This window comes from Lissotriton vulgaris, chromosome 7, assembly GCF_964263255.1.
Source record: "Lissotriton vulgaris chromosome 7, aLisVul1.2, whole genome shotgun sequence".
NCBI classification, from domain to species: domain Eukaryota; kingdom Metazoa; phylum Chordata; class Amphibia; order Caudata; family Salamandridae; genus Lissotriton; species Lissotriton vulgaris.
The window spans coordinates 1,648,326,513-1,648,348,937 of NC_141695.1; the positions used below are offsets into that span (position 1 = coordinate 1,648,326,513).

The window sequence follows — 22,425 nt, forward strand, 5'->3', positions numbered from 1 at the left end:
GGCACGCTCTCGTTTCCTAGCAATCAAGGGAAAACTTGTACTTTCGTGCTTGTCTTCAAAATTAACGAAATGATTTGGTCTAGCAGACAGAAATGGGTATTTTAGTACAACAGGACTCAACACGTTGTGTGGGTTGGGTGGAGAAGGCCGGTTTTGCTAGTTAAAACAATTATTGCTAGTTAAAAATAGCTGAAGCCTCGAAAAATCACATTTTCCTTAACATTTCTTTACGTTTTGAAGCACATTGATTTAAGAAAAACACCATCCTTGGAATTTGGCATGATGATTATTTTCGCATATCTTCCATATGGATTGTCGGAGGGAATCTCGCTCTCAGGTAAGCCGGACAATGAAAATGTGCTGTTAGCACACCAATGTAAAATTATGCTTTGATGGTTTCAGGATATTCAGTCGCATTTTACTGTGTTCATTTTGTAGACTGAATACCATGTGCAAATGAACAGGTATTAGGAGGCCGTAATTAGATAAAATGGCTTGATGTTTTCTATTTGAGAGCATGTGGCTTAATTGTTAGGGACTGGCTTTTACCTGGTGTGTTCCTTTGATATTGATAGTGTTCTAAGTCATTGTAAAGTTTCCACGGTTATTCTTTGCCCTTTCAAATTTCACTGTCTATGCTTTTTTCCTATATGATCTGTTATGTTTATATTCCATTTTCTTAAGAAAGCGTTAGGTATTACTTTGGTACTGAGAAACTGCATTGACACTGAATCAAGAATACATGTTCATCAGCACAGATCATGGAACGGGAAAAGTGGACACCAGCGTAGGGATGCTTGGACTCTCTGTTAATTCCTTCCTACCTGCCGGGACTTTTGTGCTTTGATTCCTGTTCCTTGTGTTGCAGTGCTTCGCGGGTCCCGCTTCGTGGTGTGCGCTGTCTCAGAACTGTGGACTAGGGAGCGCTGACCCTTTGGAGTGAACTGTGGGCGTGTGGGTCTTGCAGGGCTGCGAGCAACGGGACCGGGACTGCATCTACCAGGAGTCCACGCTAGCCCAAATTGCTATCAGCTGGGCCGCTCTCCCTGCTTGCCCCGCCCCACCAACGAATTCAAAAACCCTCACTTTTGGATTGGACTTGGGACGCTCTGTTAATTCCTTCCGACCTGCCGAGACTTTTGTGCTTTGATTCCTGTTCCTTGTGTTGCAGCGCCTCGCGGTGTGCGCTGTCTCAGAACTGTGGACTAGGGTGCGCTGACCCTTTGGAGTGAACTGTGGGCGTGTGGGTCGTAGCAGGGCTGCGAGCAGCGGGACCGGGACTGCATCTCCCAGGAGTCCACGCTAGCCCGAATTGCTATCACCTGGGCCGCTCCTCCTGCTTGCCCCACCCCACTAACTAAGGTCCCTATATCAATCAATCGTTACTCTCGCTGCGTGGGAGCACGCGGGAGCGTCCCGGGAGAAGCCCGGGACAAGGGCGGGACCGTCTGTGGCTGCAGGAGGCTGGGCTGGGCCCACTCTCTGTCATCATATATCGCCTTATGGACATCATTGTAACTAGCGAGGCAATTTGTCATCTTGTTTTGCTTAATTTACGGGATGTAGTTTTAGTTTGCCCCTGTGCCTCGAGAGGTCCTGCTCTGGTCTACATTGTTTTTTTCCCCCTTTCAAGCGACACTGACTACTAAGTATGTCTTCCCCCCCCCAATCACCCCTGTACTGAGTCCCCCCCAGCCCATGGTAGGGGCAACAATCTTGGGTCCCCTAGACAAGTATTTTAGCCGGGCAACTCGTGATATTGATAAAGAGATTGCTTTAGCTGAGAGACGCGCCGAGCGTAGGCAATCTATTGAACTCCTCAAACTTCCTCTGGAGAAACGGCCAACCTTGGGTTTTCTGGCACCGGTTCCCTCTTCACCACCCTTAACCTTGCCAGTGGTAGTAGAAAAGTCCCATGCCTCTTCTCAGTCGCCCAGTTTGGTCAGGATGGAAGGCAAGTTAGGCTCAGACCCCCAGACCAGTAACACCCTTTCGGTCGCTGTCTCGACCATCTTGCCTCCCCCTTTGCCTACTATTTCAATTGCTTCCTCTATTGGTGAGGAAAATATTGCCTAATCGGGTGTGTTACCCCATGTGGCTTCTCATAACTCTCGCACTAAAAGGAAAAGACACACTACCCTGAGGAAGAGTTGTTTTCTTAAACATCCTAAGAAAATTAGGAAACTTGGAATAGGTTTGGGAACTCCTTGTAAGCCTAAAGGGGTTGGTTTAGGTGGGGCTCAAGTTGTTAAGGATGGAGTCACCCTGGTCAATTCTGTATCTAACCCTAGTGATTCTCCGGTGACAGGGTCTGCTGAGATTTCATCTTTAGATTTACCTTTGCTTATGCAGTTAGAGAAGTTGATGAAGTCATTACTGACCCCCATTGAAGAACGACCGATTTGATTGTTTTGAACAGGCTACCATAGACAACTTCTTTTCAACTAAATCCCTAATTAAAACCCACCTTAGGACGGGAGACAGTAATGATCCCACTAAACTAAGTGGGCTGGTAAGTGGTGTACCTGTCCCAGAGCCCCTCCCCCCTGTTGTTATTACTACAAAAACGGGGCCCCGTCTTTCAGGGCAAATCCCCAATATTACTTCCTACCCACCAGACTATTCATGGGTTAATACATCTCAACCCAAAAAGCGCCTAGATACTGTGGTCACGGGTACTAATGATAGATCTAAAACTGGGAATCCTGGACCCAAAAATCCCAACGCCTCACCCCATATCCCAACGACCTGCCCTGCTGCTCTCGCATCTAGTCTGCCCGACACAATCCCCACTAGAGTGCCCCGCAGGATACCACCCATGAATCTGCCCCCAGACTCCTATCCTTTTGTTGCCATCCTCACCAACGTACCACCGTTGTTGGCTGGGCAGAGAGAATCCTTCCAGATGCTGGAAAACAAAGCAATGCACTGGTTAAGGACTAACAGACCACTGCCCAGGGAAGTGGATGGGCTGATTATTGGTGTTAGAAGGATAGGTTGGGTAGGTAGCACCCCTAAGCGCTTTGAGGGGGATTGTGTAGTTGTTAACTTCAAGGATCCCAGGGTAGCACATTTAATTACGAGGCAGAACTTGGCCACAAGTAGCGCTGGTATTGGTGTAGTCGACCTGACCTTCTTCTACCCGGGACCACCAGGTATTCATTTTGATTTAACCCCAGAAGTAGGTTGCTATCACAACTTCCCCACTCCCGGTCTTGACCCTTTCACTGTACCTTACACGCAGGGAAACCTTTATAATGTACCAACTTCGAATCGTTTTGAAGTGATGGCAGGCCCAGGGTGGGTTGATTGACAAAATGGTAGCAATCTTCAGGGACTGGGCCATGAAAAATTCAATCCAGATTATACCGCGACTAATCGGGAAAGTATGAATTTAGAGGTAAGGTTTGGGGAGGCTGCATCAATTTACGAGGTATTAGAAAATGAGGATTCAAATGAAACTAGCATTGTTGGTATTCAGAATGTTGTGAATAATAACGAGGACAAAAACCTAGATGAGGAGGGGTACGTAGGAATCCTAACTAGTCATCCTGGGTCGCCCCCTGTAGGATTAGCTCCCGTAGATGGTTCCAGTTTAGGTAAGATGGTCTCATGGAATATCGCGGGATTAAGTAGAAGGCTGGCATCCCAAAATTGGATAGACTTCATCAATGGTTTTGATGTTTGTCTATTCCAAGAGACATGGGCCTGTGATCCTATATTCCTTAAACTTCTCAATCCCGGCTAGCAAAGGTGTCAAGGGATGACCCATGGGGGGTCTAACTATTTGGATACGCCAAGGTCTACCCGTTACAATCAATATGGTGGAATCGGGTAGCAATGATATCCAATTGATAAGAATGGTATTAGACCCTAGGGGAGGACTAGACGTTTATAATGTCTATGTCAGGGGCAATACAAGAGGGAAGTCACCTATCCTAGAGGCCTTGTCCTCTCTTTTGGAAAAACAGTCCTTGAGCAACAAAGTTATAGTTGCTGGCGATTTAAACCGGACTTTTGAACCCCTAGATATCTCTGACGATCCATTGGGGCGGGATGAGGACACGCAATGGGGCGTCCCAATTTTAGATCTGGCTCCGGTTAGGCGGTGGACTAATGACATAATACGATTGAACGCCATCTGCCTGGAACAGGGACTAAGAGCCCTAAATGGGAGAACGAAGAGTGACAGGGGAGGCGCCTGCACATTTGACAATGGTTGTAGCCAAAGCCGGATAGACTACGTCCTCTTTAGCCTGAACCTGTGGTAGTTACTATGTGACTTGGAAATAAAGGGTAGATTGGAGAGTGACCACAACCCTCTCTGTGTGGCCCACAACTGGTGGTCGGTTACAATAGGGAATTCTCAATCGACCAATGCTCCGCTGCCTGACATGACTAATGACATGCGTAGATTGAATTGGCCGAGTGTATTGGCTAATGTAGAATCCATGGCATTTATAACCTCCGAGGTGGATATTGCAATCACCGCTATGGAGGATGCAACTCCAGTAACCCCAGGGTCAAGGGAAATAACTGATATTCATGATAAACTCGTTTCCCTCCTAAAACCGCACTTCCTGAGGCCCCGCAAGATAAATAGCAAACAACCACCTAGACTAGCTAAATGGTATAACAACCAGTGTAGGGAAGCTAGGCTAAGCTTGGGCAGAGCAATTCGGAGTAGGGATGGGGTAGACATTAACGGCCCCAGAAAGCATTATAAGGCCAGCTTATCCCTAGCTATAAAACTATGGGACGAACAGCATTGGGCCGAATTAAAGGAGGCCTCTGGGGATAAGGATTCTAGGTTATTCTGGAATATTGTCAAGTGGGGCAGAGGTGGAATTTCAGACAAACCCGGCAACAATGTCCCAGAGGGTGCCTAGGTAGATCACTTTAAACCCCAATATGCTGAGACTGCACAGTATAAGGGTGTGGAAGCAATTTTATCTGTATTTTCCACTGGGAATTTATTCACTCTTAAAGATACTGAAGATGCTCTATGCACTGTCCCCTGGGGAAGGGCTCCGGGTTTAGATGGCGTACCAGCTGATGTTTTCATTAACGATAAGGCACGGTGGGCCAGATATATATTCCTTTTGGGAAATGCCATTGCGAAGGGATCGGTCGTCCCGGAATTATGGAGGGGAGCGATCATTATACCCATATACAAACAAGCATTTACAATGCAATGGTTTTGCCTTTGTTAAAGTTAGAGCTATTGGCATTGCTCTTGACCTTATTTTTATTTTATTTATGTTTTGTTTTAACATAAATACATGGCATTGTCATTTACAATGCCACTAGCTTTATCTCTCGCAAATGACAGACAAAAACACCCACACAATGCCCTTCCACACACACAGCCACACAGAGCCCCCCACACACACAGCCACACAAAGCCCCCCCACACACAGCCACACAAAGCCCCCCACACACACAGCCACACAAAGCCCCCCACACACACAGCCACACAAAGCCCCCCACACACACAGCCACACACAGCCCCCCACACACACCCACACAGAGCACTCTACACACACTTACACAGCACAAGCAGGCAACAGGGGCACACGGAGGCACAAGCAGGCAACAGGGGCACGAAAACGGAGGCACAAGCAGGCAACAGGGGCACGAAAAAGGAGGCACAAGCAGGCGACAAGGGCACGAAAACGGAGGCACAAGCAGGCAACAGGGGCACACGGAGGCACAAGCAGGCAACAGGGGCACGAAAACGGAGGCACAAGCAGGCACACGGAGGCACAAGCAGGCAACAGGGGCACACAGAGGCACAAGCAGGCAACAGGGGCACACAGAGGCACAAGCAGGCAACAGGGGCACACGGAGGCACAAGCAAGCAACAGGGGCACACGGAGGCAACTGCAGGCGGACACTACCGGGCTGTGCCTTGGGACTGAGGACGCCGTGAAAATGGGGCATGTTATAGCGCCATAATTCTGTGAGTACTGACCCCCCTCCTTAAGGTGTGGAGCTCTCGGCACTGACCACTCGGCCGCCCGTGGCACAGGACACTGGTGGGCGTCATCACTGTACCAGCCCTCTCTTGGAAACTGGGAGCCCCGGCTCGTGCTGCTCTGCGGGGACAGGGTAGGTGGACAAATTCTGTCCGGGCAGCGAACGAGGGTGCGGCGGGCCTGCTGTTGCCCGGATCCTCCTGCTGAATACTGTGAGGAGCGAGGGAGCTCCGAGTGACCAGCCCGACACTACCTCACAAAGACTGAGGGCGTAGGAAGGTGCGGTAGTGGGAGCTGTAAGAGCGACATACACCCGACTCTCCAGGACCCCCTGAATGCGCCGCCGTGCACATCGGTCGGCTCACCGGCCCCCCACGCAGCAAGGGTCATACACGGATGCACGCTTTTGAGGGGCGCTGTGTGCTCGTCCCTGCCGCTGCCTCATGGTGTTTGCGGACGACATACACTCCATTCCACGACAGGGCCACCAGGGGAGGGGGCGAGAGAGAAGGAGGGAGAATCAGCGGGAGGGAACGGACAGACTGAGAGCGGGATGGGGGGTGCCGGGGCAGGAACGGACACACGGAGAGCGGGAGGAGGGGTGCGGGGGCGGGAACGGACACACGGATAGCGGGAGGAGGGGTGCGGGGGTGGGAACGGACACACGGATAGCGGGAGGGAGCCTCCCCTAGCCCCAGCACGGAAGGTAAACAAACAAAGCACTCACCTGGACTTCGTCGTCACGGAATGACGAAAACAAACGCACGGCTTCCTTCTTCTGTGGCCACGCCCATCCTTCTGTAGCCACGCCCACGGAAAAAAACACAGGAACGCCTCCCAATCTGGTCCGCGTTGACGGACAGATTCGGCTCCCAATGGCTAGCCTCCATTTATGGAGCTAGCCAATGGGAGCCTGGGGCGTGTACCCGAGTCCTTATTGAACTCATGAGGTTTTTTAGCGCATGCGCACTTCGTGCGCATCGCCGAGGCAAAACCTAAAAAGAGCGCAGAAGGAGACAGGACCCTGGGGGAGGACAGTGGATAAGAGCTTCAGCAGAATAGGAAATATAATCAGGTATAGTACAAGATGAACGTCACAAGCCCGCTTTGAAAGAATACATATCTGAGAAATAATGTAGATAAGGAAGCCAGAGGCGCAGTATAATTGGGAGGTTAGGATTTGCCAAGCAGCAGATGCGTAGAAAGTAGAGGATTGCTATTCTTCAAGACACACCAAGGTCACCAGTAGTGTAGCATTGATGTGAAAGCGTAACCAATGATAACATGTGCACCGGAGATGCATTTTCGAAACCACGTGATTAGTCGTTTTTGCAGAAAGTGTTGCTTTTGATAACAATGTTGTTCGTAGAAGATGTTCATTGATTATGTAAATGTGTTCCATATTCACAATTATAAGAAAACATAAGAAGCTGTGTGTCACACTAAATCGAGGATCAGATTCCAGGGGCATATTATCAAGAACAGCGTTAAAATTATTGGCGGTTTAGCGCCACAAAACTGCCGCTAAAACAGCGATATTGGGCTTGATAATATGCAGTGGAGAATTCCAATAGAAGCCCATGTTCACACCAGATCATGGACTTCTATTGGAATTCTCATGGGCATATTATCAAGCCAATTATCGCCGTTTTAGCAGCAGTTTTCTGCCGCTACACCGGCGATAATTTTTAAAGCCGTTCTTGATAATATGCCCCTTAGTTCTTTAGAACTGACTGACCTTTCGCGCTTGTTTTTCTTTATATTAAAGTGTGTACTATTTTGCCAACAGAAATCGTCATTTTTTCCCTTGATTTCGGCAATCATACTGTTGTGTGTTGAGTCCTGACCCTCATACTACATTGCTGAGAAGACTGTCACTGCTCACAATTCGTACTACTGAGTGTCAATTGCTATGGGGTTGTACTTGGCTCGGTTTGCAGAGCAATATTAGGATGGACCCCGGAGACAACAGAGGGAAACAAACTCAACCCAGGCAGTTGAAACACAGTGACATGGAGTCTGACACCCACAAATCTCTGCTGAATTTACCAAGCGATATTTCACGTAGGAATATTACAATAATACTACTCAGAGACACAGAGATTTCTATCAGTTCCCATCTCTATTTCAGCCAATAGTATATATACAATAAATCGAAAGCAATGTTTATAAGGTTAACAAAATTTTATGCAAAAAGCATATGTAAAATTATTACAGCAGATATTAAAATAAATGTGGCTATTATAAATGGTCACAGAGTAAATATGAAAACAGACCACATCTTAACTTAAATTAATTCTATTGCTAATAAATACTATTTAATAATAATAAGCACTAAAAGAACTGCCATTGTGAGGTGTGGCTAGCTTAGTATTCAACAGCAGTTTTGAAATAGGTCTTCTATTAAAGAAAGCACATTCTAAAATGAATGTGATGTGGATGGTCACGTGTCATTGTTAACACTCATATTAGACTGGTAAATTAAAATAATAAAACGATAAGGGCAGGATTGGAAGGGGTGGGGGAAGCAACACAGAAAGCGAGGAGCCGTGGGGAAAAGTTGAAGGGGGAAAAAAACACAAGGGCGAGAGAGCTAGAAAACACCCACACACCCACAGAGTAATTTAAGAAAAATATTAAAGTAGTTCCTTGAATGAAGGCAAGGTCAGCAGGATTTCCTGGATGAAAACTGGTCAATGTAACTGGTCTGTCGGCTGAGGTACATCTTGGGGCCCGGTATCGGTGTGTGTCACGTCCTCTTAAGTTGCAGCCACTGGGACATCCAGAATGAGTTATCTCATGTGGTCTGTAAACCGCATCATCCGATAGACCAGTAACGCCTTCAATACTAGGACAACCTTAAGTTGTGAAGAGTTACACTCCTAAAACGATTACTTCAAGCTTTACAGAGAATGGGTTGGCAATGACAGAGAATCGTTTTTAGCGTTTAGTGTTGGCAATTGTTTTCTCACTCATGGGCTGTTATCTCTCGATCATGAAGAAGCATAGATAAAATTTGCAACATTTAATCTTTGTGATTCCACGTTTATCTTTATGGAAAGGCCTTAAAAATATTGTGTAATGTTATGTGATGACCAGTCCTTCTGATGATCACTATTTTTAATGCGAGAATGTTTACAATATGATTATATATAACTAGGATGTAAATTTCTCCAAAGTTCTTACCATCCTGAATTCACACCTTGTAAGGGACGGGTGCAATACCATCAAGGGAATATTTACACCTCCGCCTGCCCCACCGCCCAGATCCGCGCATCACCGCCGCGACCCGGGACTCAACCGCTAAGAAAACACACCGCCAGCGGCCCGGGACCCGTGAGCAGCATCGGAGCGGCCGCGCTGGGATTGGCTCGCTCAGGGAGGTTCGTCTGAGAAGGACGCGCTGCCATTGGTCCACCGCCAGGGTCTACACGAAGGAGCTGCGCTCCTATTGGCCGAGGACCGGAGAGGCGTGCGGCGTCATCAGGGGCTCGTCCCGAGAGCCGCGCACGGATTGGACGCGCGCCTGTGCCCCTCGAGAAGAGGCGCTGCTGCTGGGGAAGTCCTCCTGCCAGCCCCTGGGACCTCGCGTGACTGCTGCCTACCCCGCGTGTGGCGAACTCGTCACCAGAGATCCCCGACTGTTGTGGGGGCATTACGAGGAGCAAGGGGAAGGTGACCGGAAGCGCTGAGAGCGCAGGAGAGACGTGGCGGAAAAGCACTCACGCAAGCAGGAAGGCGGGTGCCGGCTCAATGCCGGACCAGATTCGGGGGCGTTCCCGAGGACAGGCTTTCGGCTGACGTCGCCAAAAGCCAAAAATTCTCGGGAACGCCCCCGAATCTGGTCCGAGATTGACGGACGTCCCCTCCTCCCAATGGCTAGCCTCTATTTATGGAGCTATCCAATGGGAGGAGGGGGCGTAGACCCGACTGCACATACAACTCATAAGGTTTTTTGGCGCATGCGTACTGAAGTACGCATCGCCAGTCAAAACCTAAAAAAGGGGATTGGTCTCTTCCAGTCAACTACAGGCCGATAAGCCTGATTGCCACCGTTCAAAATGTGGTAGGTAGGGTGGTGGTTAACAAATTGATGGATTGGGTTGACGAGAACAACGCCCTGTCCCCTTACCAGGCTGGTTTTCGGCGGGCCACTAGTACAGTTGACCAGGTGTTTCGTTTTGCTCTGCTACAGTGGGGGATGGTGGTGCTAGGCGAAGGCAGCCTGTATGTTGCTTTTGTTGACCTGCGGGCTGCCTTCGACCTGGTGCCAAGGAGAAAGCTCTGGGCAGTTTTGAGCGAAATGGGTCTCCTGGCTGAGCTACTTACCCTGGTAATGAGGTTGCATGAGTGCAACTTCGCCAAAATCCAATGGGGCATGTATGGTGAATCCTCTGCTGACTTTCCGGTTGAACGCGGAGTGCGCCAGGGGTGCGCAATGGCTCCCCTGCTTTTCTCATTATTCATAAATGGGATAGTGGCTCGAATGTTGGACGCCAGTGTAGATGCGCCATCGTTGGCGGGCCTCAGGGTTCCGATCCTGATGTTCGCCGATGATACGCTAATTCTATCCAAAACCCCAGGCGGTCTGCCGCGAGCTCTGAACATCTTCGATTCTTTTTGCGGGGAGCATGGCCTGGAAGTCAATGTGGGCAAGACCAAGCTGATGGCATTTGCACCAAAACGCAGACCCAGGCCAAAAAAATTCTTGAACAATTGTTTGCTAGAGGTGGTTACTGTATTTACCTATCTTGGGATTCAGATAACAAATGATTCGAGATGGTTCCAGCACATAGAAATGGCGGTCTTGAAGCACCAACAGATCTCGGGGGCACTTCTGGTGGAGCACAAAAAATCTAGGACCAAACCAATAAAACCCGTTTTGGCAGTATATGACGCCAAGGCTCTTGGGTCTGCTCTATAAGGGGCAGAGCTGTGGGGCTTTGGGAAGCTTCTCCCCTTGCAGACCTCCGAGAACAGGTTTTTTAGGGGAATTACAGGACTCCCGCAGAGTACCCCACTGATTCCCCTTGGTCTCGACTTGGGGAGGAGAGCAGTTAGTGACCTAGCGAGGTTGCGCCCGATTCTTTATTGGAGACGCCTCTTGACTACCCCGGAGATCTTGCATTACGTAAAGGGGTTTTTAGCCATAATAAACGCTGATATCTTTCATAGGATAGATTGGCTAAAAAATCTTAGGTCTTCTTTATGTGATCTTGGTCTCTCAAATTTATGGGATAATCCAACCGGGGAGCTCTTTCCAAGCAAAAAAGCGATTAAAGACCTATATTGGGATCATGTAGCTGCAAGAGTTTGGAGTAAAACTAAATCTGACTCCATGACGGGGCGTTTTGTGGTAGCTAAACTGTATCCAGTCTTGGAACCCTACTGGGACAGCATAACCAACCCTGGGGACAGGAAGCTTTTCTTTCAGTTAAGATCAGGTGCCCTTCCATTGAGATCACTGACAGGTAGGTGGAGGAGTTCCTCCACCCCATATTGTCCAGCTTGTGGTGCATCAAATGAAAGTATAGGCCACTTCTTATTCTCTTGTAAAGCGTATACCACCCTGAGGAAAGTTTGGTTAGTCCCCGTTTGTAAAAATCTAGGGATATCCAGGGGTGTTGAGGCCTTACGAATCATTTGTGCATCCACCCATATGCCTGTAGTTCTAGCAACAGCTAAGTATTTGGGTTGGGCATGGTCTATTAGACGGAGGGCTCTTCCCTAGAGTACACTGATTGGGGCATCCTTTCTGGCACCTGTCTAATTATGTATCAAAGTTTTATATTTATTTGCTATTGATCAATTGTGCATGTCTGTATAATCTTTTTTAAACTACTGCATTTACCGAGAAATAATTGTTTAATGATGTATTTTAAATGTATGCTTGTGCTTTTATTAGTCTAATCCTCGAATAAAGCCTTTTTTGATACTTGGACGCTGGGACTGGAAAACAGACATAGCAATAGGGAGAAATTGTTATAGACTCTGGCAAAGAGCAAAACGCCAACTGATGATAGGGTACAACGGCACTGATACAAGAACAAAGAGAAGGACGCACGGAGACATGTCAATAGGATAGAGGCACTAAAGTGTACAAAAAATGATGGATAGAATGCTTAAATTAATTTATGGCACTGGTAATTACTCTGGACCGCATCTCTATTCATCATTATTCTATACACCAAGCCACCTCAGTTTGGACTGAGGCAAAACCTGTCTTAGGTTGCTTGTGTTCCAGTTCAGATAAGACCTTTTGGGTGGACTGTTCCTATTGGAGTTGGGCCATGACTGATATGCATATAGCTAGGTCTAATCTGAGGTGGCATGGGGGGCATAAGAACGATGGGTTGGAATGCTTCCCCGAGCAATTGGCAGTTGTTACACCTATTGCAAGCATCCTCCCATCACCGTTTGTGTGTTCAATGGGATAGAGACCCACATACAGTGATATTAGTAGAGGGTGGATCCTGACAGAGGAAGATGCTCACATTGAGAGAGGGCGTAATGGACACTTAGTCAGGGAAAAGATATGTTTATCAAAGGAACAGAAAGGCTTGGACACAGACACTGAAACAGAGACAATGAAACAGAGGTTCTTAAACACCAGGATAGAGAGACCTGGAATGAAATAGACTCAAACACCAACACAAGGTACACTAGTGAGCAAACTAACGACACTCTTCCAGCCCTCTTCACCATGAAGTCAAAGAATTGGCAGACAATCAGCAATGCACATTCAACATAACAATGCACTCTAGTACTTATAAGTATAACTTGGTTAAAGCTCCTGCTGTAGGCCCGCAGTTTATAGTCATTACAGATTGTCATGAGTCAAGCAAACTATGACAACAAGTGAAAAATGCAGGAGAAAGAATAATTAAAATTGTTAGTAAATAAAATCAAGCATTGGCAAAACCAATTGATCTAAAAAATAGCTTTGCTAGTGCTTCTTATATTGAGCTGGCATTGGTTGGCAAAGCCAATCTTCGAAGTGTATTTTCTATGCTTCCTAGACGGACGTCACGTAAGTGCAACATGGCAGCCATCATGAGACTGCTGTTTTGGAATGTTGTTTTTTATGTTTCTAAGATAGCCTTAATGTTATGGCATACTATATTGCAGCACTCAGTGTGTCGCCTTCATGGAAATATAAAAAATCCACTCCTAACGCGGCCTCCTTAATGTCGCTTGTTAGCCTGGTGGTCATCCTGGAAGTATAAAAAATACTCTTTCAAGATGACTGACTTCCATTTTTGCTTTGCAAGGCAGCCACAATTTTAAAGGCATCTGTCATTGGCAAATCCTAGAACAATGAGCGGTGGGAGAGGGGAGATGCAAGAGGAAATGGAGCGAGAGAGGGTGTGATAATGAGCTGCAGTACTGCTTGGTTTTAGGGTGAGGAGAAAAGTTGACTTTGGGGGAGGGGCAATATAAAGAGCTCCAGTTCGATTAGGAAGGGAATGAAAGAGAGAGAATGAAAGAAGCCACAGGACATGCACTTCTATTGAGTGCTAAATCAGAGATGATGGGAATAAATAGTAAGTCTGGGTGGTGAACTCCGCTCTGCTTGCCGAGTTTGCAGAGTTTTCCACACTCCGTGTTACGCGGAGCTCGCAGAGTTCCGAAAAACTCTTCTTCGTGGAGCGGAGTTTTTTTCCTCGCTCGCTTTCGGCAATGTCAAGTTGGTGAGCGTGTGCGAGGAAAATCAACCTCCCGGCGAGATTTCTCAACACGAGCGGTCAGACATTGTGATTGGTCGCATATGCTCGCATTGAGAAACCGTCCGTTTGCATTGAGAAAGCCGCCACTCGAGTACAAATCTACTGGAGCGGCAGAAAGGAAGCAGCGCCCGTTTGCGCTGTGCATGGTGCTGTTTGCGATGATTGCACAGTATGGACAAGCACCTGCCAACCTGGCACTGAAAATCACTGCAAACTGTATTTATCTAACACACTCCGGTGCTCGCGTAGCGGGGCTGAGGTATTTTTTTGTACTACGCGAACTACGCCTAGGCTTAATAAATAGTTCCCACACTTCTGCAATGAAACGATGAAACCAACCAATGAAATACAACAGTGAAACCAAAATTCTCCACAGACTATAAAAACACAACAAGAAGCTCACAGCCATTGAATCAGAGGCAGCAAAGTACAATAGACAAATAAGCTACCTGATCATGAGTGAACCAGAAGCCTTCTATAGGATGTATTCAGTTATTAAAACCAGTGCTGTCAATAACTACCTGATAAAGCTGTCTGACGTTTTAGAAATGCCAGCAATACACTTCTACAGACATGAAAAAGAGCCCCATCTTGTGCACATGGACTGGCCAGGAGCTTTCACAATGAAGCCCACAGACCCACATTTCTATGGTCAACTGATGCACACAATGTATGCACCACGAAAGTCACATATATATACACACTCGGTTAGCACATAGCAACAGAACTTTACATGCGTGGCCAGTAGGATTCCTATCCTGTAAAGAAAGATGAAAAAGGTCTGGTCACAGCCACTGATTTACAAAACATGGTGCATTGACACCACTGCTGTACATGCTACACACCTGACAGACGGTAATCCACTTTTTTTTCAGAGTTTTATATAGGGCAAACTTGAACTGAAGGTATTGGGTATTAGAGAGCTTTACATGAGCTCCAGTTACGTTACACAAGAACACATTCATTTTTGTTAGGCATGGGGAGTTTAAGTGATTTGCCCAAAATCACAAGATGTTGAGCATCATTGCAGAGACTCGAACCCGGTTCCCCTGATTTGAGATCGACCGCCATAGCCTGTTAGGCTCCATCTTCTCCCCACTTTGTGCACCTCTCCTGGTCCAGGACCTCTCTCACGTCAAGTGACAGGCCTAAGCTCCTGTACATTCACCAAATTTGCGTGAGGCTGAGGCAGATGTGAACAGGTTACCAGATACTCGCAGATGAAAACTCGCAAAAGGGAAACTGCACTGTACACCAAGCAGCGGGCATTCCTGTCTTATGTTAGCCTCTAAGTTTTTAGGTCGAGCAGACCTACCCTCAATGCGTGAGCATTGAAGGTGTCTGCTTCAGACCTATTGTGGCCCGTATTTAGGAATGTGGACAGCTATCAGACGCGCGCTTTGACGATGTCAGATTTCACCTCGGGAGCGCGCGTCTGAGCTGCGCTTGCGCGGAGCAAAGCCCTTGCTCACACACAGACACAGGCAGCCCCCACCCCTCTGCATGCACGCACGCACGCACACACACACACAGGCGCGCGCATGCACACGCAGGCATACGGCACACATACAGGCACACGGCACACTATCCCCTGCCTCGCATTCTCTCTCAATCACACACAGTAACACATGCGTGCACACACTCCCCCCCTCCCCTCCCCCACAGGCATACACACAGGCACGCACGGACTTCACATCAGCCCTGGGCCCCACTCACCGAGTGCGCTCTTCCGGCGGGGCTCCTCTCGCGCTCCGCTCCGCTCCTCGCGGCGCGTCTCCTCTTCTGAATCGGGGCTCCCTCAAGTCAGAGGAGCCCCGCAACAGGCGCCACACTCCTCCTTCTCCCCGGCCCCCTCCTGGGGACCCGGGCTACCCCGAACCGGCAGGGCCCTCCATGCGCCGGCATGCCTTTTCACGGACCTCGGGAGGCGGGACTTCCAGTTGGCCGCGAGCGGATTGGCCGGCCGGTCAAGAGCATCCGGGTCGCCGCGGGCAGCGCGGCGGCACCCTCCCTATCACTACAAGGGCAGGAGATGTGCACGCGAGTGGGAGTTGCGTGTTGTTCCACTTGATCCCATTACATCTCTATTACCAAATATCCATCTGTGGATAACCATAAAAAACGGAAAAGATTTATCCAGAAATGCGTCAGAGCAGGTAAGCAATGTTGTATATGGTGCGGGGAGTTTTCGCTGTTAGATTTATTTATAAGCGACTTCCTGTATCCTGTTTATCTTCAACTTCTCATTGATCTACCTACGAACATGCTTGCCCCTCTTTGACCCCCCTACTCACTAAAGGTCCCTAGAAGTAAATCCCCTGAAGTTATCGTTTAGACATTGACGTTGATTCACTAAAAAGAGGGTTGGGAACTCGATTTAACGCTCCCTTCGACCCCCCCAGAGACATGGCTGTCTTGATCCATTCAACCCTCAGTGGCCTCCTGTGTACTGATAAAGAGCTGTTGGAAGGGAAAGAGAGGGCATTGCTCAACAGTTAGGGTGACCAACTGGTTATTTTCTCTTGTCCTATTATTGTCTCGGTTGTTCCTTCTGCATTCTCTCTTTATCTCAACCCATCTTTCGTTGCCTTAAAGTTCCTCCATGTTTCATGCTCACCAGTATAGCGCCGCGAGGGACGAGCAGTGTGCTCTACTTCAGTGCATACACTTGCTCATTCCCTCTTTCTCTGGCTCCCTCTCCCCTCTTTAAGTCTCCGGACCCCCCCCTTCGCCCCTCACTCCCTCTCTTCACACACACCCCTCCCGCTCTGTTGTAATTACTGCTCTGAAGAGCTCTGTGACTCTCGCAGAACACACAGCAAGAGTCGCCTCCAGAGCTCTCGTTAAACACCCCTCGGTGAGAGCAGACGGGAGCCGAGTCTGTAGCAGAGACTCAAGAGCAGGGACGGGGGAGAGTGCACACAGCTGGAGTAAGACCAGCTGCACCACCCCATAGCGGGGGCTCCTGCATCAACAGCCATTAACCTCCCCTGCAAGGATTTCTGCACCACCATCCACTGACCTCTAGACCAACAGTCCCTACAATACCATCCACAGACCTCCCCAGCCACGATTTCTGCATCACAACCAACACACCTCTAGACCACCAGTCCCTACAATACCATCCACAGACCTAACAGCCAGGAAGACTGGACCACCATCCACAAACCTTCCCAGCCAGGATTTCTGCAACGCCATCCACAGACCTCCAGACTATCATTGACAAACCCAACGCAGTCGGCTGTTAAGCCAACTTCTACAGACTGCACCCAACCAGCTGTCCATCACTATGCACAGTCCTGCCTAACCCCCACATCCAGGAACTCTGCACCATCATCCACAGACCGACACACCCAGACATCTTACACCATCCTCCACAGACCGCACCCATAAACATGTCCTACAATACCACCCACAGACCCACTCACAGCAGGAAGACTGGACCACCATCCACAGACCTTACCAGCCAGAATTTCTGCACCGCCATCCACAGACCTCTAGACTACAATTGTCAGACCCAACGCAGTTGTCTGTTAAGCCAAATTCTACAGACTGGTGTCACATTTGCGAAAGTTATACCTATTGGCATTGTAAATGACAAAGCTATTAATTTAGCTATTTTCAAAACCAAACATAAATAAAAAATTTGTCATTTACAATACCAATAGCTCAAACTTTCCGAATGCGAGACCTATTGCATTGCAAATGCTTGTTATCAGACCTCGTTCCAATATGATTACTATCTTGCTCTTTTTTAGATAGCTTGATGTTTTGTCTCACATATTCAACAATCCTTACTCTGTGTTTTTATCTCCATAAGAACACCTCATCATCTTAATTTACATTTGAAAAACGTGTTTAATCCTGTGTTAAGCTGTTGAGGGTCTGTTTATACCAGAAAGTGTTTCTCTGCTTGAAAGATTAATTTGAAGGCGGCATCAGACTTCTATGTCCTAAAAATACAATTTTGATGGGTAGATGCCTTTTAAAAACAGATTTGCTAAGCTCCTAGCTGGCCATTTTTGTATAAATTCACAAGTCACAGTTGTGAGAAATCTGAAAGCAGGTAGATGTTGTTGAATTTATAGTCTGTAATCTAGGTTTTGGATAACTTCAGCATTTTGACCTAATAAAATAATAATTGAGATAATAAGGACTTGAATGACTCTTCAGAGAAGTGTAATTTGTTGTTAATTTGGCAAACAGCATTTTATTTATTAACTGTTCAAAGAGATCAATATGCAGAATACCAACTCATAAAAAAAGCTTGGATACACAAAGAAAAGAGCAGTTTTACGTATTGCCTCTAATGTGCACAAAACAGATTTTTCAAATCATGGCTGTACATCTGTATGCTTCTGGTGGTTACTACTACCTGCAGATTTCTCACCTATAGAATAATCCCAGTCGTCCGACTAGATCCAGAAACTTAAAAGCTCCTAAATCGCTAGTCCGGAGCGCTGGCTTGGTATCAAGGACAAAAGTGGCATCACATGACGTCACTGAAGCCATATATCGCTCACCCCGTTACAACAACATTCATCAGTTCCTTTTTTCCCACAACTTTGACTTGGATCCGTAGCTTGTTGTCTCTGAGAGCTACGTTTATCTCACAAAAAAATTTCCTTAGTGCATTGTTGTGTCTCCCTCTAAACATTCATTCTTCAGTCTCTATAGAGACTGCGAGGGACAAATGTCTGTCACGGATCCCCTTACCATCTGCTTATGGTGTCAAGGCTCCGACCACGATTTACACTCCTGCGACTCAAGGTTAGTGACCTAGACAGCCTGGACTCCAACAGGATCTTTATCCTCTGAGCTGGGGAGTTAGTCACAGTGGAGTTTCCTTAACCTGTTTCTGCCTTCTCTGAGACTGTTTCACACGAGGACCCAACCCTCAGGCTGCCCACACAGGTGCTGTTGAAGCTATCGGTGCCGTCAACCTCTGTTCCAGGTTGTCCAGTGCTGCAGTCTTTCTTCCCAGAGTTTTCAATGCCGGGTAAGGACCTTGCAGCGGTTTTTCAAGCGATGTTTGGCATCTTCACTAGAGTTTCAAATGCATTTGGAGTACCCTTAGGACCTAGAGCAACATTTGGCCTGTTAGTGTTTATGCCAATGGCACCATTTGTTGCGGGGCAGGTGCTATGAAGCTGGCCTCACCCTTCATCGCGATGCAATACTACTCTGTTTCGTCTTCAACGCCGTGGACGGAGACGCCAAAAAAAAACACTTGACGCTGCCTCCACCTTTACCAGAGCGTTATCCGGAGTTACATCCAGAACCTTTGACGCCGCCTCCTCCACCTTTGGAACTTATTTCACTCAAGAGGTCTAGAAAGGAGGCTCAAAGACCACTGTAAAACAAGCATTAAAAATGCAATAGGTCTCGCCTTTAATTAAGTTAAAGCCATTTGCTTTGCTATATATTACCATTAGCAAAGCAAATGACTTTAACTGAATAAAAGGCGAGACCTGTTGCATTTTCAATGCTTGTTTCTGTCAGGCACGGGGAGATTAAGTGATTTGCCCAGAATCACAGGATGTTCAGCATACTTACTGAGGCTCGAACCGGGTTCCCCAAATTCAAAGTCGACCGCCCTATCCGCGAGGCAAGTTTGGGTTGTGTGCAGAATGTTGCAAAGTTATAATAAAAAAGTATTATAAGCATTTTTGTTACCTTATCTATAATTAACATGATATTATGTATAACTGAACTAACTTATTAAAAATAGAATATAAAAAATGTTTAGTTTTTTTATATTGGAAACTTTTTCTTGTTCTATTGTTTGATTGTTAGTTTTTTGTTGTTGTTTTGGGTGGGTGATAGATATAATCAATGGGAGGGTAGAGGCTGGGAAATAGAATTTGACTTATAATACAGTAGCGGACGAATATTAGGGGAGAATTAACAAATGCCAGATTTTGAGGGTACTGTGGATCTATTGAAAGGGCTGGAGGGTGGAACAGGTGTTTTTAAAAGGGTCATGAGTTATCTAAGCACTATTGTGCAATATGAGATAACATCAGTATTATACAAGAGGCAGGAGTTACTAGCGCTACGAGGCCATAACAGTCACAGAAGTGTGTTAATCAAAAACTGAGTAACATAGCAAGCAGTGCACTTTCACCATTGCTCTACTCCCTTAGTACCATTAGCATTCTAAGTGCTACACAAACAACATGACAATGATATAAAGTCAGGATAAAATGTGAGGTCACCCCAGAGGCAGAAGTCTGCTATGCAAAAAACAAATAACATAACAAGCAGTGTAGTTTCACCCCTTCTCTACCCCTCAGCACCTCGAATAGGACTTTGAGCATTTTAAGCGCGATGATAGGCTGCTATCGCATGGCAGTTGTGTGCTATAAAGGCAGCAGGTAGCACCACGCAAGAAGGCCAGTGCATGGCGGACTCACCATCCCAGCCCAGCAGCACTGCCAGCAGCAGGACAGCTTCCTGCTCCATGCCTGAAGTCTGTGCGCTTCATGTGAAACACTCTGTTGCTCCTCCAGAGGAAGCGCCAAGTGTCTGCCAAGTGTCTCTGCTCCCCCTGAGCTGGCTGCAGGTGCTGTGGACCACTTTTGTTCGCTCGGAGGGGAAGTCGAGGCATCTGGAGTCGAAGAACAGAGGAAAGGGACTCCTTCGTTGCACCAGGCCTGGCCCCTTAAGGCTGCTGGGTATTTCCAAAGGGGGGTTTGGGCTATCAGAAAATGTTTTCTGCGAGTGCACAACAAATGCTCAGTAGGTCTTTGAGTTGAGGTAGGTGTGAGTTTGGAGAGCTCAAGCAGAAGCAGCTCCAGAAAGGGAGGGGCCAGAATGTGGGGGGAAGAGATGGTTTATGAAGAAGGGGCCCTGACCGAGATGACCAGACATGGGGAGAAAGAAGATAAGCTCCACTGACATACACACTCACAAATTACACTTGTGCACATAGAAACACAAGTACCACAGATATACACACTCACAAATCATACTTGTGCATATACAAACACCCCAGATATACATACAGTATCACACGCCCACCTACAGACACAAGCACCACAGATATACAGCCTCAAATCACATGCATGCACATACAAACACAAGCTCTCCCGGATACACTCAAGTTACAGGTGTGATCACAAACACCAAATGAACGTGAAGCAAGGACTCGCATATCCTGAAGCAATTGTGCACAGAAGAAATTACCGGTGGGCCTATATGCATATACCTATTAAACAAGTGTAAGATGGGAGCAGGCAGTGAGCAGACACAAACCAGGAAGAGAGGTGGCAGCGGGCAGACATGGTCAGGAGGGAAACAGAGAGTGCGAAGGGCAGTGGGAGCTAGATTGTTGGCTCTCTGAAAGGAGGAAGACAAGAGTTCCGACATCAGGGGATAGTGTAGAGAAGCATTGGTAATGTTTAGGGCAAAGAGAAGTACTTAAAGGAGACACAGTGACAAAGAGGTGAAGCAGGGAGAGATGGGAATCATTGCCCTGGTGTTTGCTGCTTGTTACATTTACACCCTTGGAAAAGTTAAATGGAATGCTTTTAACCCGTGCTGCTGGTTCACATGAAAGAACTCAGAAAGATCCGATCTAAAAATTCGGGGTTGGATGAGTGCAGAGAGGGAGGTTCTCTCCTTGCATAACTCAATGTAGCTTCGGTACTGCTCTGTGTGGTGTGCAAAGGTCAGCCGAGCCCGTGTTACTGTGGCGCCTGCTGTTGCTCCTGGGCCCCAGTCGCCTCCTATGTGATCCTGTGCAGTGGCACCAGTAACATGGTGTCAAGAACAACGTCAGTCGCAGGTGGGAGTGGGAAATCAGAAAGCAGCTGGGAGAAGGGGACTGGACTATAAAAACAAGTACCTGGAAAACGCTTGAGTTCCTGGCAAGCCACTGGCCCGATCTGGCGCGAAATCCGGAAGTCCGGCAGCGTCATGCTTGTTGTGGGGCGGGACTTCCGCCATAAGCCCGTGCCCACGAAGTGTATCGCCAAGAAGAAAGTGGTGACGCGGGGCTCCCATGCCGGAGGGGGAGCCCGGTGGTGGCGGCAGAAAAGTGGTGAGCCACGTCAATGGAGGCGGAGGAGATGACACCTGGTGAGTGGGACTTGGTGCCTTGGGGGCTCGTGCACAGGCTCGGGCGACTGTTGCGTGTGTGCGGGGCTGGGGGCGGCTGGTGCGTGTGTGTGCAGCTGGTGCGTGTGTGCGGGGCTGGGGGCCGCTGTTGCGTGTGTGGGCAGCTGGAGCGTGTGTGCGTGGCTGGGGGCGGCTGGTGCGTGTGTGGGCAGCTGGTGCGTGTGCGCGCGGCTGGGGGCGGCTGGTGCCGGCTGGTGCGTCTGTGCGCGGCTAGTGCATGTGGTGGCGGCTGGTGCGCGTGCACGGACCAGAATCTGCGCGTTCACGGACCAGAATCGCCGCTCGTGACCCTATCTGTGTCCGTTGACAAGCAACTTGGCAGCAATAGGTCTGGAACGAGACCTAAAAAGGAATACAGGCAGCGGATCCACAAACTGTTTGGTTGGGACTCTGATCCCCTGAACCTTTACTCTCAAGAGGATGATGCAAGAGCAAATCCCTTTGAAGTTTCTGGCTTGTCATCTGCTAGTAGGCTTAGTTCTCTTCCTGTACCTGGACAACTGGCTGATCAAAGCTGGATCGCCGGAAGTGGTTTCTCAAAATCTACAGTCAGCAGTAGCTCCCCTTTTCGACCTTGGCTTTTTCGATCAACAGGCCCA

The 22,425-nt window shown here is 48.0% G+C and overlaps 1 protein-coding gene across 1 annotated transcript in view; it reads left to right on the forward strand.

Annotated features, from left to right (window-relative positions):
- SLC9A8 (solute carrier family 9 member A8) overlaps positions 1–22,425 on the forward strand; it is a 431,266-nt gene that overhangs the window by 275,420 nt on the left and 133,421 nt on the right. The window contains exon 10 of the mRNA XM_086932630.1: positions 232–337. Coding sequence (XP_086788756.1) covers positions 232–337 — 106 coding nt within the window. The remainder of the gene's footprint in view (positions 1–231; positions 338–22,425) is intronic.